Source organism: Stegodyphus dumicola, chromosome 12, assembly GCF_044657685.1.
Source record: "Stegodyphus dumicola isolate Sdum_Otavi_A_Nest chromosome 12, ASM4465768v1".
Lineage (NCBI taxonomy): Eukaryota > Metazoa > Arthropoda > Arachnida > Araneae > Eresidae > Stegodyphus > Stegodyphus dumicola.
Window position 1 is genome coordinate 14,536,333 of NC_140779.1, and position 18,225 is coordinate 14,554,557.

At 30.5% G+C, this 18,225-nt stretch overlaps 1 protein-coding gene across 3 annotated transcripts in view; it reads left to right on the plus strand.

Annotated features, from left to right (window-relative positions):
• Positions 1 to 18,225, plus strand: part of hgo (homogentisate 1,2-dioxygenase) — a 79,852-nt gene that overhangs the window by 11,703 nt on the left and 49,924 nt on the right. For all 3 annotated transcript variants that reach the window (XM_085827488.1, XM_085827487.1, XM_085827489.1), the window contains one exon: positions 5,921 to 6,326. In XM_085827488.1, coding sequence (XP_085683614.1) covers positions 5,921 to 6,326 — 406 coding nt within the window. The remainder of the gene's footprint in view (positions 1 to 5,920; positions 6,327 to 18,225) is intronic.

An 18,225-nucleotide genomic window follows, 5' to 3' on the forward strand; every position in this document is an offset into this window, starting at 1 on the left:
TGAATAAATCACTTTGCAGCTCCCTCTTCTTGCTAAAAAACATCGTAATAAAAAAATTGAACTTTTTGCTGACATATCTGAAACCACTTCAATGTGTATAGCACGAGTGACTGTGCATGTAAATAAGGCTATGTACACCTTTGTGTGGATATCTGCTTTTTTTCTAATAGTAGCCGCTCCTGTTAAGTCAATGCCTACAACTGTGAAAGGATTACTTTGGACTACATGATCTCTTGGTAACTGACCCGTTAACTGTTTGACGGGCTTCACTGCGAACTTTTTACACACCAGGCAAGCGTTAATAACTTTCTTTACTACTTGCCTTCCTTTAAGTATCCAAAATTTATTCCTGACTTTGGACAACGTTGCCATGACTCCTGAATGGAATATTTTTATGTGTTCACTAAATACCGCTAGTTCGGTGAACTTCGTTATCGGCAGAATAATGGGATGCTTTTCGTCACCTATTAATTCTGCTTCTTTCAGACGACCTCTGACACGCAAAATACCTCTACAGCCCAGCTATGGTGCTAAACTGTAAAGCTTCGAATCTGGTGTTATTAGATTATTCCTCTCTAGTTGTTGAATATCGGAAAAATAATTCTCTCTCTGGACTTGTTTTATCTAGTACTCCTCCGCTTCTTGGATCTCCAATACAGTAAGAGAACCTTCTTCACAGGTACGTTTTCTTAGCTTGGTGACAAACTGCTTTACTCTCAACAATTAGCGTTCCAAAATGGCGTTAGTGCAAATGATTTCAAATTGTGTCTGTAAATGAAAAAAAAAAAAAATTTTGGCAATAATATGCAATCTGAAAACTTTCAGAATTTATTTATTTTTTGTCAGGAAATTTCTGAATAACCTCATTAATGGCAAAAAATATTCTAGTATGGCTTTCTGGAATCTTATGGAGCAATGAGGAGGCTGCTACCATGAGTGAAAACTTTTTATAGTAGCCCCCATTTTTTGGAGATCTGCTGTATCATATTTTTAGTACAGTCAAAAGTCGTTAACTCGGACACCCATAATCCGGAATGATCTATAATCCGGACCTCAAAGCTAAAAACTTTCTGCGCATGCATCGCGTTGACACATGCGCATAGGCGTTTACGCGTGCGTGTAAGACCTCTTACGACTGCGCATTTGCGTGTGCGCAAACGCAGAGTATGTTTTCGCATGCGTGTTCTATGTATAACGGACGGTATAATCTAAAATTATCTAATTATCTATTTCAGTTAATGTTGATGGTTGCATTGTTCCTTAATCTTCGAATTGGGTCCGGCTTATTATTTTTTGCAGACTGTAAGAGCAATTTTATAAAAGTAAACTCGAACTTTCGATTATGTCCAATAAAATTTCCGAATCTGGAGCTCCCAAAGGATCGTACAAAAGGAAAGTATGTTTCGATGTCCATCAAACGAAAAGTGGAATTGCTGCAAAAAATGGATAAAGACATGAAGAATGTGACAGAGAGGTTAGTGAAAACGAAAAAATTTCGATTGACAAGTTAGTCGGTATTCTTGGCACAGCAATTAACGGGACTTGAACAGCGGAATTTTGTAACTGAACAAAAAATTATGTCTGTTTATAGAATTAAAGAGAAAGTATTATTACATAAAACGAAGCAACTTAAACAACTTACATTGAAAGAAATGTTTAATAAAGTAAACAAATAAATATATTAAGGTTTTTTTTGTAAATTTTGATACCCTTTAGATTATAATTGTTCTTTATTTCATGAATTATGGTTTCATATTTTTAATTTTAGAATTTCTGTATGCCATCTTACGCGATTTAAACTGATGATCTATAATCCGGAATCGCCGAAGTCCCGACGAGTCCGGATTAACGACTTTTGACTGTATTGTTACTTTAATTAATCATTTTTTCCCCCGAATTCTTATATTGCAGAAACCGTCTGTTTTTGTTTTGTTATTTCTTTTTCAGATCTCTTTTCTGAGTTTCATTAAATACCAAATACTTTGTGAGGTATTGTGTGGTTTGCATTTGTTATGTTAGGTTTCGACAGAAAGGGAAATTGTAATACAGCCCTTTGCGATTTATTCTATTTCAAAGCCTAGCAGTTTCTGAGCAAATGAAATTCTAAGTATTTGTCCATTTTCTTTATGTATCAAAATCTGCTACTTTTTTTTAAACGCATCCAGAATATTATAACATTCTTCATTATAGGTATTTGAATGTTACGTACATTTGAAAGCTGCATTTTTATTCATTTATGGTTTTTCAGATTATTGAAAGGATTAAATGATGAAAATCTGAACAAAGCCACTCAGTATCTAATTTCTGGGCAAAATTTATATAATTTATCCCCTCCTCCCTTTTTCTTAAATTGTTTTCTCGTTTATCTTTAAAGAAAGTAATATTAGGCTTAATTCAAGGACAGATTATGCTTGATACCAAATATTGTGTTTTGTTTACAGAATGAGAGCTTATACTTTTAATGAGGAGATTTGCCATCTTTTAAATAAAATTGCGAAGTAATGACATTAATTTAATGTTTCAAAGAACGAGTCTACATTATTGGATATGCGAATAAGACTATTCTTATAAATCTTTTTATGCACTAATTTTATGATTCAGAATGAGAGTTTCCATTTAGATTTACTGATTCATAATAAAACACTTATTGTAAATCAGTAAACGCCAACAAATAAAGCTGATTAATAGGCTTCTGATCAGTAAGCATTTGATTATGAAAGCTGATCATTAAGTGACCTATAAATAAAATGTTAAAAAGTCTGTGTTTCATAAAAAATCACATCTCTAAAATGTGAGAAATGTACCTAAAGTGTCTTTGATATTCAGACATGGTTTATTGTACCTAGTGGATCATTTCTTTATGCTTGTGCTAGATGTTGATTTGTGTTCAATTATTTTTGAACTTTTGAAATATACTCAATATATTTAAATAAGTGTTAAAATATATGTAAAACCACAAAAAGTCATTTTTAAGTTTTTGAAACATTTTTAAAATATTTAATTTGGAAAAAAATTGTATTGTACTAGGATAAATAAAGCTGGATTATAAAAGAGAATTCGTTTGGTTTATTTGATTATAGCAAAGCACTCAGGGGTTAGCTACCTAAGGGGAGGGAGGACTTTATAAGGGAAATTTTCTCATATACACATTACTCATTGGGAAAACCCCATGCAGCCAGCCCAGTCACTGGGGTTCGAACCTTGGAACAAATTACCAGTCTTCAGTGACTTTACCTCCCGGCCACTGGTGGGCCTTATGAAAGACAAATAAGGTAACATAATGTCGTATAAGCTATAATCCAAGCTTTTATGAAACTTATAAAATAGAGGTTTTTTTTTTTTTTTTTTTAATAAGATCAGGCTTTGTAAATTATGTAATATGTATGCGATTATGTAAAATTATGATTTTGACAAAACACTCTTAGTGTCATGACATTTTTTATTTGTTAATGAAGATTTGTATTTAAACACCATTTATTAGCTAAATTTGTAGAATTATTATTTTAGTCTCTCTTTTCATTAACTTCCATTCATTAAGATGATATTTACATCATGAAAAAAGTAAAAAGTAAAATATTTTTAATTATAGTCTAATACATACTAAGTCACAAAAAAATCTTATGACTGGATAAAAACTGGTCATGCCTCTCGCAGTATTAAATCTTCTGTTTCATAATGTAGGCATTAGTTATTACTGGTTTAAAAGTTGGGAAGTAGAGCTACTAGTGTAATCTCTGCACCATATAAAAATCCAGTAACTAGACTATTCAGTTTAAACTACAGGGTGTTGAAAAATTATTGGGTGCATTTCAGTACGTAAAAGAAAAAGTATGAAAAATCGCTGTTTTTATATCTCAAGTACAGTCAAAAGTCGTTAATCCGGACTCGTCGGGACTTCGGCGATTAAGGATTATAGATTATAAGTTTAAATCTCGTAAGATGGCATACAGAAATTCTAAAATCAAAAATATGAAACCGTAATTTATGAAATAAAGAAAATTATGATCTAAAGGGTATCAAAATGTACAAAAAAAAAAAAAAAAAAAAAAAAAAAAAAGCTTAATATTTATTTGTTTACTTTATTAAACATTTCTTTCGATGTAAGTTGTTTAAGTTGCTACGTTTTATGTGATAATACTTTCTCTTTAATTCTATAAACAGATATAATTTCTTGTTCAGTTACAAAGTTCCCCTGTTCAAGTCCCGTTAATTGCTGTGCCGAGAATACCGACTAACTTGTCAATCGAAATGTTTTCGTTTTCACTAACGTCTCTGTCACATTCTTCATGTCTTTATCCATTTTTTGCAGCAATTCCACTTTTTGTTTGTTGGACATCGAACCATACTTTCGTTTTGTAGATCCTTTGGAAGTTCCAGCATCGGAAATTCTATTTGACATAATCGAAAGTTCAAGTTTACTTTTATAAAATTGCTCTGACAGTCTGCAAAAAGTAATAAGCGGGATCCAATTCGAAGATTAAGGAACAATGCAATCATTAACATTAACTGAAATAGATAATTAGATAATTTTAGCTTACACCGTCCGTTATACATTAAACGTGCAGGCGAAAACATATTCTGCACTTGCGCACACGCATATGCGCAGTAGTCAAAGTCTTACGCGCACACGTAAAACGCCTGTGCGCATGTGCCAACGTGGTGCATGCGCAGAAAATTTTTAGCTTTGAGGTCCGGATTATAGATCATTCTGGATTATGGGTGTCCAAATTAGCGACTTTTGACTGTATTATTAATTCATTATTGTACAGTTTTGTTTTGCAGAATTGTTTCATCCTTAAACTGACGAATGGCACTTGGTAAGGCATATGAAAATTGTACGAGACTGTCACATTCAGTAGAATTGGCATCCATTTAGCAGAATGTTAAATTAAAAGATAGGATCATGTAGAATATTGTTCTACTCAACAGTCAACAAATTAAATTAAATGGGGTCTGAAACAGTTTTAGGAAACCGGCAATATGTTACACCCTGAAAGAGGCAGATATAAGACAGTGAATCACTGTATGCCTTCAAATGCATTGGAGCACCATTATCCAAAAGTTAATGTGGGGTGCTATGCTGTATGAAGTAGTGAAGTGATTGGCCTTTTCTACTGTGAAAACAGTATAAATGTTGACATCTATTTGTTCTTTAAAAATTTTTCCTAATCCCCAGATATGAAAATGTTGTTTTCCAACAAGATGGCAATCTTCATATTGGGCAAAGTGTATGTGTAATTGCCTAAATGAGCATTTTCCTAGCAGATGGATTGGTTATGCTGGTCATAAACATTGGCCTCTGTGCTCTCTGGATGTAATTCCATTGGTTTCCCCCCCCTTGAAATAATGTTTAGTTATTTGTTAGGTCTGTTAGATGTCTTGTAGTAGGAATTGAAGCAACATATTACAGTTGCTGTTTATTCCACAGCTGATCAGATGCTTGCCAATACCAGGGCAGGCATTGAATATCACTTGGGTGTATTAAGCACAGAAAGGTATCTCATGTTGAAATGCATTTTATATCTGTTTTAACATAATTTTGAAATGTGTCAAATAAATATTAATAACTATATATAAAACTTTATATTTATATATAAAAATATATACTTTATATTTATATATAAAAATATATATAAATATTAATAACTATATATAATATTAATAACTGTAGTTATTAATATTTCTTTATAATATATAGTTATTATATTTATAATATAATAACTATATATTATAAAGAAATATTAATAACTACAGTTATTAATATTTCTGAGACACCTTGTATGAAGCAAACACCGTTAGCTCCTAGAATTTATAATCAGGGTGAATGTTAAATAAAACTTTTTTGTTTATATTAATAACTGTAGTTATATTTTTATTAACCTTTTTAGATTATATTAATTTCATCTTTATTTGGTTTCAGTATGGATATTTGTCTCTTGGAGAAGGACAGGAGTAGAAGAGGAAGCCATAAAGAAAAGAAACCAGCTACAAAGAAAACATGGAGGGGTCGTTTACTACCAACAGATGAAAAGCCATGGCGGAAACAAAAATTTATTGATAAATGGATGGAAGATGATAAATTCAAAGGGTGGTTAGCCCGCCATCCTGAAGACCCTACCTTAGCACGATGTGTGTCCTGTAATCAAGAACTAGTGGCAGGGAAAAGTGAACTCATTAAACACTCTCAGACTAGGAAACATATAAAATCACTACAAAATTTTGACTCAACGAACGTTGAGACAGAAAGTATCCCTGCAAAAACTAATCAACCTATGCTTGTTTGGGTTCTCAATGACCAAGAATGCCCAGCTACTACTGAAGTGAAGGTGATTGAAAATAAAATGTTGCAGCTGTCTGATTTTATTTCAGATTTGTGCTATTGATAATTTATTGGTAGTTTTTTTGTTTGCCAAGTGAATATTTATAGAATTTTGATTCCCTTTTACATGCAATGGAGAATTAATATATTGTTAATTCCTGTTGACCAAAATTTATTTTTAATTAACTGTATATTTGTGTTAAACTAAAAAAGTAAATTAGTCAGCAACTTTTTGATAATTATCTATAGTATATACATTGTTTTTAACAAAATAATAATTTTTAAGAAAAAGAAAAATTAAGATAAACTTGATATGGGGTAAGCCTTATTTTACGGACCTAATTACAAATGCTTATTTATAAACTTATCAGTGCACATTTTGTGATGAATAATTTTATTTTGATTATCAAGATTATTTTGATTTGATCCTTTAAAGAAATTTATGAATTAGTGGTTGTAGCATAATTACTTCTTATACTTTGTTGTAAATTTTTTTTTTATTTTTATTGGTTTGCATTCAGCTGATAGCAGCTTATTGAATTATGATTTTTGTTTTCTTGGAAAACCAGTTCTCAATGGACGTATTCATCAGATATAATGGATATGATTATTTTCTAGTGTTTGTAGAAAAAGATCGTACAGGTGTTCTAAATAAAGTAATGACAACATACCTGGAAAACATTTTTTAATGAATGTACAAGCAAAATTTCATTATATTCATTCAGTATAATCATGAACAAAGTCTTGTACCTTTTGCCTAATGACAGAAAACCGTAGGATACTGGTGGCAAGGTTTGTCTGTTGATGCCTTGCTGTACTGTTTGGATCACAGATAGAATATCAGGAAATCAGCTACCTCAAAGGGGCTCTTTCAGCTGAGTGAAGAGGTCATGGTCACTAGGACTCATGTCAGGGAAGTACAGGGGGTGTTCCAACACCCCCCAAGACCACCATTGCAAAGGATCATTTACAGCTTGTGCAACATGACAACAAGCATTGTCATGCAACACAGTAGGGCGATTGTCCCACAATGGACATTTGTGCCATATAGCCAGCCGCAAATGCTGCTATAGAAATTGAATAGTAGCTTGCATTGACAGTTTCTCCTTGACGCACAGCATGCATAAGAATGATATCCTCATAGTCATATGCCACAATCAGCATAACCTTCACCTGACTGGGTTCCCGATGAAATTTCTGTGGACGTGATGGACCTGGGTGATGCCATTCATTAGACTGACACTTTAATTCAGGCTTGTAGGCTCGAGCCCACATCTTATTAATGGTGACAATACCCTGCAGAAATGCATCTCCATCATTGTAGTTTCTGTCGAAGTGGATACGAGCCATTTCATACCAGTGCCATTTCTGTACAACAGTGAGTTGATGTGGAACCCAGCTGAAAGCAGTTTTCCACATGTTAAGACTTTTCTTTAGTAATGAATCACTCTAATTGATGACTGAGCCCAATTTCATTCAGTAATTCTTGAACAGACCATCAATGGTCTGTGTATAAAGAAGACCACTAATGATGTCAATGTGATGTTGAGGAATGGATGGCTGATCTGTTCAATGTAAATCCACAGTTTCATCTACTGTGCTCTAAATACATTGACCCATTGTGTAACCATTCTATGTGGTAATGCATTCTCACGACAGACTTTAGATAGTTTTTTAAAGCACTGGGATGCATTTTAACCATGGGCAACCTCAATTTTAATCCATGACCACTGATCACTTTTTGTAAACATGATTTAGAGCGATAGAAATGACACTGGCTGCTTCAGTGCCATACAGCAACTACCCTTTCTACTAAATCGACAGTTTGTGTACTCTACACATCAACAACAGCACAGCCTGTCTGCTCTGATATTCTGTTTGTGTATGCCCCGATGTCCTTCAACTTTCTGGGCTATGTTGCTGGTACTTCCATGTACAATCCTCATATATTCGTATACATTGAAATTTATAGTTTAATTTTTTTTAGCTAGTTTATTTTTTTATTTACACTCATTACTATTTCTTCAAGTATAAGGATAAAAATGTTTGCCTGTTATTTAAGAATACATATCACTAATTTAACCAAAATTCTCCATTCATCTTATTTCATAATTTTCTATCAGTTATTATGCACCTGAATAACATGATCATCAGTAAAAGAATTGTTGGTTATGTTTCTGCAAAATTTTGAAAGATCTTTAAAAATAAAATGCTGTTGAGATGTCTTTAGCTCTAAATTTGATTGGTATTTAGAGCTAAAGTCATCTCATTGGGAAACTAGCAATACAGATATTTTGATTGAGGGGGGGGGGTTGGATTGTGCCATGTATTAATTTGAAGAAGAGAAAAGACATTAATGTATTCTTTTATATATTATATGCAATGCCTGATAATAATTAGATGAGTTTCCTGCATTAAATGCCTGTTCTATTTGTAATATTTATATTTATTATCAGATTTTAAATCCCTCTTTGGATTTTAATCTCATTTAAAAATGAAATCTTAAATTCATTATCATATTCATTTACTTAAATAAGTAAGTAAAATTTTAAAAAATTTATAAAATAAACTTTTTTAAATCTCATGAAATAATTAATGAAATAGGGATATAATTTAATAGCAGCAAGAAATTATATAATTCTCTTTATAAAATTCATCTACAATTTTATATCATGAATAATGAAAGTGTGGAACATCTTGATAAATTTATAATGACTTACACTTTTGATAATGCTTTTGATTATTGCATTGTATTTAGACCCCCATACTTTTATTAGTTAAGATGTAAAACTATAGTTCAATTTTGTAAAGAGAGTTATTTAATGTTTTGTTTTCAAGAAATTATATGCTAAATTATTTTTCTTCTTTTAGTTCATTAATTATTTTATTAATTAGTTATAAATAAAAGTGTATTTTATAAAAATTTTATTTTTACTTCCTTATATGAAGTAAAAAAAGTATTGTAATTGCAAAAAATTTCACATATCATATTTCAGTGAAAATATTCATTTTGACTGCTCTCTAATCCATTTGAACGACTTTTTTGTGTAACATCTGTATATACGGACAGAATAAAAGACTGTTTTTGTCAAAACAAGTTTTTTATATACATATGATTGTATCTTGCGCTACTCAAAAACAGTTAGCCATAAAATGTAGAAATTTTGTGTATGGGACTGCTATAACATGCACCTCCTTTTTTTTGTTACAATCAGCTGCATCAGACCTATATATATGTATACCCATCCTCTTACCTGGCTTGGTAAGTTGAGTGTTTTTAGTCTTATATGTTGGTAAATTATGCATTTTTTTGCTTTAAAAGTGATTGAATTATGTTACTCTTATGTTCAGGTTAAGGTTTTTATCCCTTTAGTAATCTGCATGCAACAGCTATAGAATTATCAACGATTTAGAAGCTTAAGTCGCAGCAGGTCTAACGAGGCCACCATTGTTTAGATTTGAAACTCTTAGTAGAATAGTGAATTAAGGATGGTGCACCACCTTCAGTATCTTTTTGCTCAGTGGGACCAAAAGTTAAGTTTAAATTTTATGCACTGAAAATTTTGTCTTCCTACCCGTTAGCCGAATTGCTTTTTTTGCATAGAAACTCTAGTTTTTAATTGTAATAAGTTTTTTTAAAAACTATTTTTAATTCTTTGTGGTGTTTTAGGTTTTTCTGTATTTTACAATTTTTAATGAAGATGCTTTGAGCTTTTATGTATTTTTGCCTTCCAAGTGAAAACTGAATTTATTGAATGAGAAATATATATCTAATGAAATTCAAGGAAATAAGTTTAAACGCGGTATAGGAAAAAATGTGTATAATTTAATAAACCGTACAAAAAAGTTGTAGTGTCCGTATTATTTTTTTAAAATTTTTTTTAAAAAAGTTTTTGGTGTCAGTGATGCGTTATGAATCAAATTATATAACTGAACAATCCTTTTCCCTTTTCCGCAGTGGATAATTATGCTTTTACTTTCAACAATTCTGTTATGCAAAATGGTTGAAAAAGCTGGATTTTGAAGCGAATATCTCTCATATTAAATCTCGCATAAATTTTAACTGTTTGTGGTTGTATTAGGTTTCTACATAGATATTGTTTAATTTTCGTTGAATGAACAGTAATATATAATAATAGCCCTCCAGTAGCTGAGTTGTAAAAGCACTAACATTGGTAGCTCCAACCTGGGATTAATTCCAGGTGAACAGGCTGGGTGCATGTGTGTTTTCATGGTTTGGGTCAATGCATAATGCGTATAGGAGCCAGTTTCCCTTAGAAAGTCTCCCATGAAGGCATTACTTCCCTTAGCCAGAATGCCCTAGTGTGCTTTGCCGTAATTAAATAAATCTCAAACCTCAGTAATACATAATATGCAAGATTAAATTTGTTGGGGAAAAAAAAAAAAAAAAAAACGAATCTCATTGGTGCAAACAGCCCAAATGGGACAAGGCCTGCAGTGTTTCGAAGTCTGCTTTTAAGTTTGTTGACTTAATATAAAATCAGTTTGGTTCTTTGCTGTTGTGGCTGAGGGCAGACATACGACTGTAACAGTAAAAAGCTTTGGTAGCTGAGAGTTGACTGCAAAGGGTTAAAAATTTTTTCTCCTGTCCTATCCAATAGTGCAAACAATAAAATTCTGAGATTTTGTTTTTTCATTAAACAAAAACACATGCGAAGAATTGTTTCAACATCATATTTAAAAATATATATATATATATATATATATATCAAGTTTTTAAAAAACTGGCAGATGTTGAAATTTTAAAATATTGCACATGAAATATTAAAAAAATCGAGTGATTTTTCAAAAATTTGGGAAGAAATCTGAAGTTATATTAAAAATTTCACTTAAAAGATTTATTCCTGCTTTTTCTGATGTTGCAAACAACAGATTCATGCATTTTTAATTATTTTAACTTTAAATTAAAGGAAGTGCATATTGAATTTTGAAAATATAATTTCACTACAGTGTAATTTGATACACAAACAGTATGCATACAAATTTGATTTCTATAGCTTATTGGGAAGCTGTGTAAAAACTGATGACAAATTTTGGACTTTAGTTCCAAAATAGGGAAAAGATTTTAATTAATCTAGATTACCAAAAATCAACCTTAGCTTTATTCAGTTTTATTGATTTTAGAAACAAACTGTATGTATTTCGAGGGAATGATGCAGACCTCATTTCTTTGAAGAGTAAAACTATTTTGTGCTATTTTTTGAGTATATTTCCATTAAATGTACAAAATAAAATATAAAAGTGAACATGAAAGAAAAGCAAAAAGTTATGAAATAAGGCTTCTGTTTTGAAAGGACAGGATAGGAATTAAAACCATTTAACTGAAGTGTATACATTTTAATGAGTGTAGATGACTTCAAAGTAAACAAATTTATAAAATGAAAAAATTTTTAAATATTTTTGGTGCAACTGAGATTAAAACAGTGGTAAAGGATCAGTCAGGATTTGGTCATAAAATATATACAAATTTGCCTAAGGCTGATGTTCTGTAATGAAAATTTTATAGCTTAGTTAATGTGATTGGCTGTGTTAAGCCAATTTGACGAGGAACATTATATTCAAAATATTAAATTCTAAAACAGTACTTTTAAGGAATAAACAGTGAATTTTATTAATTGAGGAGGAAATAAAATGATAATTTTTTATATGACAAACAATTGTCCATAGGAATGTGCATCAGTCTCCTATGGATAAAATTAGAGGACATATAAAAAAACTTTCTTCACAACAATTATTAATAATTCAGTATAGTAATTCAATGTTAATTAAATATTAATTCAACTTTTTTAGTACTCTGAAGAACTATTGTTTTCAATTAGCCATAATATCCTATACATTACAAGCAAAAATCAAAAGCATGAGTATGTTGCTGCTATTTAACAATGTTTAATATGTTCCATTGAGTCATTTAAAAAGTTTTTTTTGTTCACTTCTTAATGACAAGCTAATTCCCTCCTTAGATTTATAAGTGTTTTTTTGTATCACATATGTCAAAATACCTTACGCAGTTATTTCTAATTCAATATATACACGGCTGTATGCATTATTGGAAAATTTCTTACTCTATTTTTTTGTTTGTATTAGTGTGTAAACTCAAAGTAGAATCTAAATTTTAATAATAAAATTTTGGCACAGTTTACAAATCTGTCCCTATATACTGCTACTTTTAATTATATTTAAATAATAATTTATTTTTTTTTATATTTTGGCATTTTCCCCCTTACATTATTTTGAAAAAGAAGCGAAATAATAATAATAATAATAATAAAAAAAAACTACAGCTATTAATATTGAAAATTTTTCTCTGCAGTTTTAATTTTGTACATCAATTTAAGGAATTAGTTTTATGACTTTGACAGTATAAGATAATAATTTTATTTAAGAAAGAAATGGAAATTTGTATATATTTTAATAATAAAATTTTTGTTTGAAATGTTAGTCTAGAGATCTAAGAAATCACTTTTCGAATTTCGAAAACTTTCGGAGGTGATAATTTGGCACAGTTTACAAATCACTTTGAAATATCACTCTGAAGTACCCCATCCCTTATCAAGAGTTTTATTAAATATAACTTAGTTTTTATCAAATAATGCATAAATCAAGAATTCTTAAAAAATTACTAATTTGGCAAAAGCTTAAATGTTAAAGAAAATGTTTGATGAATTATTACTGCTGTTCCCTTTGTTTGAAAGCTAATTTAACATATTCTTCATTGTTACCTGCTGTTGTTCTGCTTTTATCAGATATAAAATTCAAATTCTTCAAATTTGCTATGGCAGGCAATCCTTAAATCGCTGCAATTTAAAAAGATTTTAGTTTTTAAAAAACTGTTGTAAAATACAAAATAAAAATGACTAAATATCTGTTACATGAACTATTTTTTTAATGTGCAAATTAAAAAAAAAATATGTGTTTTTTAAAGACAACAGAAACATTATGTTAAAAATACAGAATTTTTATTACAATTTTAATCAATCTTTAGTCTTCCTTTCATTGCTATTTTTATTTTAGGATACAGTAAATAGTTGTATGCCAGTACATTGAGTAAATAGTATGAATGATGGGCAATATTTGTATAATTTTCATTTTAACATGAAATTCTTTTTCTAGGTATGCAGTGTTATAATAAGCAAAGTGCTTGTTATAAATACATAATCATACTTTAACAGTTATATGTTCAAGGGTGCCTTCAACCAACCTTAAAATGTTACTAATGTGTATAAATAGATATTATGAATTCACAAATAAACCTATGCTCATTAATTTGTCTGATTGAGAAATTTTATTTTAAAACAAAATGAGAGTTCAATTTGTTAATCTATATACTTTTAAATTCAGCTGTATATGCTAATTCATAATTGCATGTTATAAGGTATTTCTTCCACTTTTCTAGCGTGGTGTACTGGTTCTGCACGCTGGGCCGGTATTCCAGAGGTCTGTGGTTCGTTTTCCGGCAAAGGCGGTTTGCTAATTTTTCATCTCTGGCTTTTCCAATTTACCTAATGTCTCTACAATGTTATCACAACCACTTTTGTAGAAGTACCCTATTTTCAGAATGTGCCAAACTCTTGCAACCATGCTCATACCATTACTTTAATCAAGCAATGCTGTCATTTTTGTATGCATTTTTTTTTTTTTTTTAATTGTTGTTATAATCCAAGTTCCAATGGTTTTTTTATAAACACATCAGGATATTTCCCCCCTTAGTCTTAAAATATGCACTTTCAGAATTTTCCAGCAGTAGAAGAAATTGCAATAAAATTTCTTCAGGATTACAGAATTTTGTTGAAAACTTTCTAAAGGGGCCAATGAGGAAATGCTTTTCCTATAGAGCCACTGTTGCGAAGGTTTGCATGAAACCGAGTCTGCAATTCTCTGATGTTTTCTTAGGCGAAAACAGATCACTGTGTACTTAAAAAGAAAACAGTGAAAAAAAATTACAGAAAGATTTGAAGAATTTTTTTTTATTTTTAAAGGTACATATTTAATAATTAAAATTTTCACTTTAAATTGCTAAAGTATGTTTTTTCATATGTTGATAATTTTTACCAACTTGTGGAAAAAATCAATAGTTTGGGAATATTCTAAAAAACAAGGCACAAAAATTACTATCTTGCATCTAATAAATAATTTTTACTTTTTCATCTGTAGAAAATCACCAAGTTGCACCAAGGTGGTTCCGTTGATACATATATATTGGCTAATTTGCCTTTCACTCACATTTATGCCCGAAAATGTATTAATTAAATGCTTGTGATCCTGTGTTTTAAAGTGCTTCTTGTGGGACTCTTGTGCAAATGATTAGGAATTCTGTTCTTATGTATGAATACAAGCTGATACCTGCTTGCTTTGCTGGGCACATTATCTATTTGAATGTGAACCTAGACTTCTTATATGGATGAAATGTCTAATTTTGAATTGATAATTAATGTAAATTTTTTAAATTTACAGTCAGGAAATATAGTGCCAGTCAGTAAATCTGTCGTACACAGATTTCCACATCTCCCACGAGGTTCTGTGTATTCGGATGCATCACCATTATTTAATGTGGCAGGATTCCCATTAGAAAAACCCCACCACGAAAAATTGCCAACATAAAACTAATTTTTATATATATTTAACTGTTAGTATACATTTCATGAAAATAAATATCTTTGTTATCAAATTTTTTAATTAATTATAATTATTTGTCCTTGATTTTTCATGTATGGCAATTAACAACAACATTTTTATTTTTCACCACAATAATTTATTTCTCTTAATAATAACATTCATTTTCATGAAACTCTTGATAACAATTAAATATAAATGTTATTATTAACCTCATCATTTAAATGTTGTTTGTATTCATTGGAGAGATGCAAGTTATTTACCAATTTAACATTTTTAAAGGAAAATGCATTCATTGGTAACATTGTATTTCATATCTAGTTTTGGCAACAATAAAAGGAAATTCTGAATTTGGATTTGGAAACCAAATGTATGAGAAACTTCTATTGTATAACAAAAATCTATTTTGGACAGGGTTTATTTAAAATCCGTTCTTAATGCACATATACATCGTGGAATGTGTAACTATGCAAAATTTCAAGTCAATCGGGTGTATAGATTCGGAGATCTCATGATGAGTCGGTGGTATTTCACTTATATATATATATATATCTATAGATAGATAGATACATATAGATTATAAATACCTTTTTTTAAAAAAAATTATCACACAACTGCTATGGACTTTTAAGTCAGTAATCCACCTATTTTAAAATTATTTATTAGCTTTGCTTATTGCAGCATAATTAAGTTAGATTTTACTATTCATTTTCAAGCACTGGTGTATTTTGAATACTTTGTTCATACATTTGTTCCATAGCTATGATATTAAAGGAAACTTTATTTTACAGTTTTCAAATGAAACTAAAATCTTTGAAAAATAAAATCATATAGGATAGTATTTGATGTAATAAAGAATTCTTCTTTTTATTTCTTTGAAATTAATATTTGCTCATAAAAAATGCATACTTTGTAACAACGTTAATTAAATTTTCTGAAGTTTTTAAAAAAAGTAGATATTCAAAATCTTAAAGAGACAGTTTAAGTCTTTTCCAAAGCCAAAATGTTTGATTTTAATTTGAGAATTGATTAAGTTGGCCTCACAGCCTATTGGTTGAGAAGTATACTCATTGCTGTCTTGATATCTATTAAAAAAACTCTGTTTATAAATAGTTTTCATTCTTGAATTCAGCGGCCGAGCAGTAAAGTCGCTGAACACTGGTAGTTCGGTCCGAGGTTCGAATCCCGCAAACGGGCTGGCTGCATGGGTGTTTTCGTGGTTTACCCCATGTGTAGCGTGTATACGAGCCAGTTTCCCTTAGAAAGTCCTCCACAAAGGCATCCCCCCCTTAGGCAGATAGCCCCCGTGTGCTTTGCCATAATTAAATACACCATACACCATTCTTGAATTCAAAAAGTTCTGAATGTTATTCTGGAATATTTTTATGTATGCTGTATTAGTATTTTATTTACTTGAAACATGCAGTAATGTTGGCTATAAATTTTAGTTAAAGGAATGAAAAGGAAATCTTGCAAATATTTTTAAGTAACTGTAAAAATAATTTTCAAAACAAAGTAATATGAACAGCAAGTCAGCGAATGATAAAAAAATCATTGTTTCAATGTGTATGTTATATATTTATAAACATAGTTTAAGGGGTTTCCAAACCTATGCCCACGGACATCATGGTGCCCGCCGATTGTTTAATGTGTGCTGGCTGCTGCACAATCACAATAAAAATGTTTTAGTTTTTAATAAAATTCTGTGTGAAAGTTTTCTCATTTTTAATGAAATAGAAATTGCGTCCAACACAGATTCTAGCGCAAAGCGAAATGTGACCGATCTCTCTTTTTATGTGCATGTATTATTAACTCCAACTATAAATTAACCTTGAAAAAGTAAATGCTGCCTGCCATCGTTCAGATATTCTAGAATGTGCTCTTTGGGACAAAAAGGTTGGGCACCTCTGTTTGAAGGGAATAGAAAATCTAAAAATACGAAACTTTCTTCCTGAGCTGATTGTAATAACTGTAGAATTCTTTTTATCTCACAACAGCTTCATTATTAATTATTAGAGACAAGGTAAAATAGGCTTTAAGCTTGTTATCTAAGAATTAGATTTCTTCTGATCACTCAGAAATGTTCTCTGTTAGTAAGCGTTGTATGCTGTTTTGCTGGGTGCAAATAATTAACATTTCAATTCAAGTGATCATGTATTGAGCTGTACGTGTTTATGACTGTTTAGGAAGAAATAACGTTTTTATAGTAAGATATAAGTAATAATAAAGGTGAAAAAATGTAAGCTGTTATTAGAAAATGAGGTAAATAAGTTAAGGAATTTCTAATGTTTAATTTGAATGCATAAAGATAGAATAATTATGTATATTCTTCCTTTTTATTAAATCTAAAACATTTATCTATATTGTTATATTTCTGTTTCTACTGTTAATGGAATAAATTAATTAGCAAGGTACTTTTCTGTTTCACCGGCGCAAATCTTGCCAAGCAGACTTTGTTGGCGACAACATACAGTATACACATAAAAAAATGTTAACAAATGTTAGTTCTAAGAATTTTCTATTTTGAAGGCATAAACATTTTAATATGGTTTAAAATTTTGTAAAAAGCAAATAAATAAAGACAATAAATGTGTAAAAAGACATTAATTTAAGAATTTGCTATGCTATCACGGTTCAACATCCTGATTCGCTGGTTCGTATCATGTGACCCCAAGTGATCTTATCTTACATAAATTATGCTACAAAAATATAATTTTCTCAATAATTATCTACATTAATTTCAAGCTAAAACTTAATTTGGAATACAAGTTTAAATGCAAGAATTATTTCAATTCGTACGAATAGCTTACTCAGAAATTATGTAAAACTGCAGTGCTTTACTTTGCTAGTGCATTCTCATTAGAATTGATGAATTTAACCCTTGATTTTGCCTTTTCTATATTTTCGCCTTCGGGTGAGCAGTGTGATTGCATCCTAATTGACTTAATTACCGCAAATGGTCTTAGGGCATAAAATTTAATTATCTTTGTAAATATTCCATGTAATTGTACGCCAGTATTCAAAGAAGCAATCAATCTGGTAAGAAATGGCTGCGACTTGTTTTGAAAATGAGGCGTGAAAAGTTACCAACGAAGATATTCCGTTTGGCATCAGTTGTACCATTATTGGCGACTTTATCATTTGCGCCGGCAAAACGGAAAAGTACCATTAGGAATGATTATTTACAGATTATGCATTTCTAATTTTATTACCTTGTGTAAGTGTCTTACGAGAATAAATATTGGTATTGTTCTGTTATTGGGACTGCAGTTGTT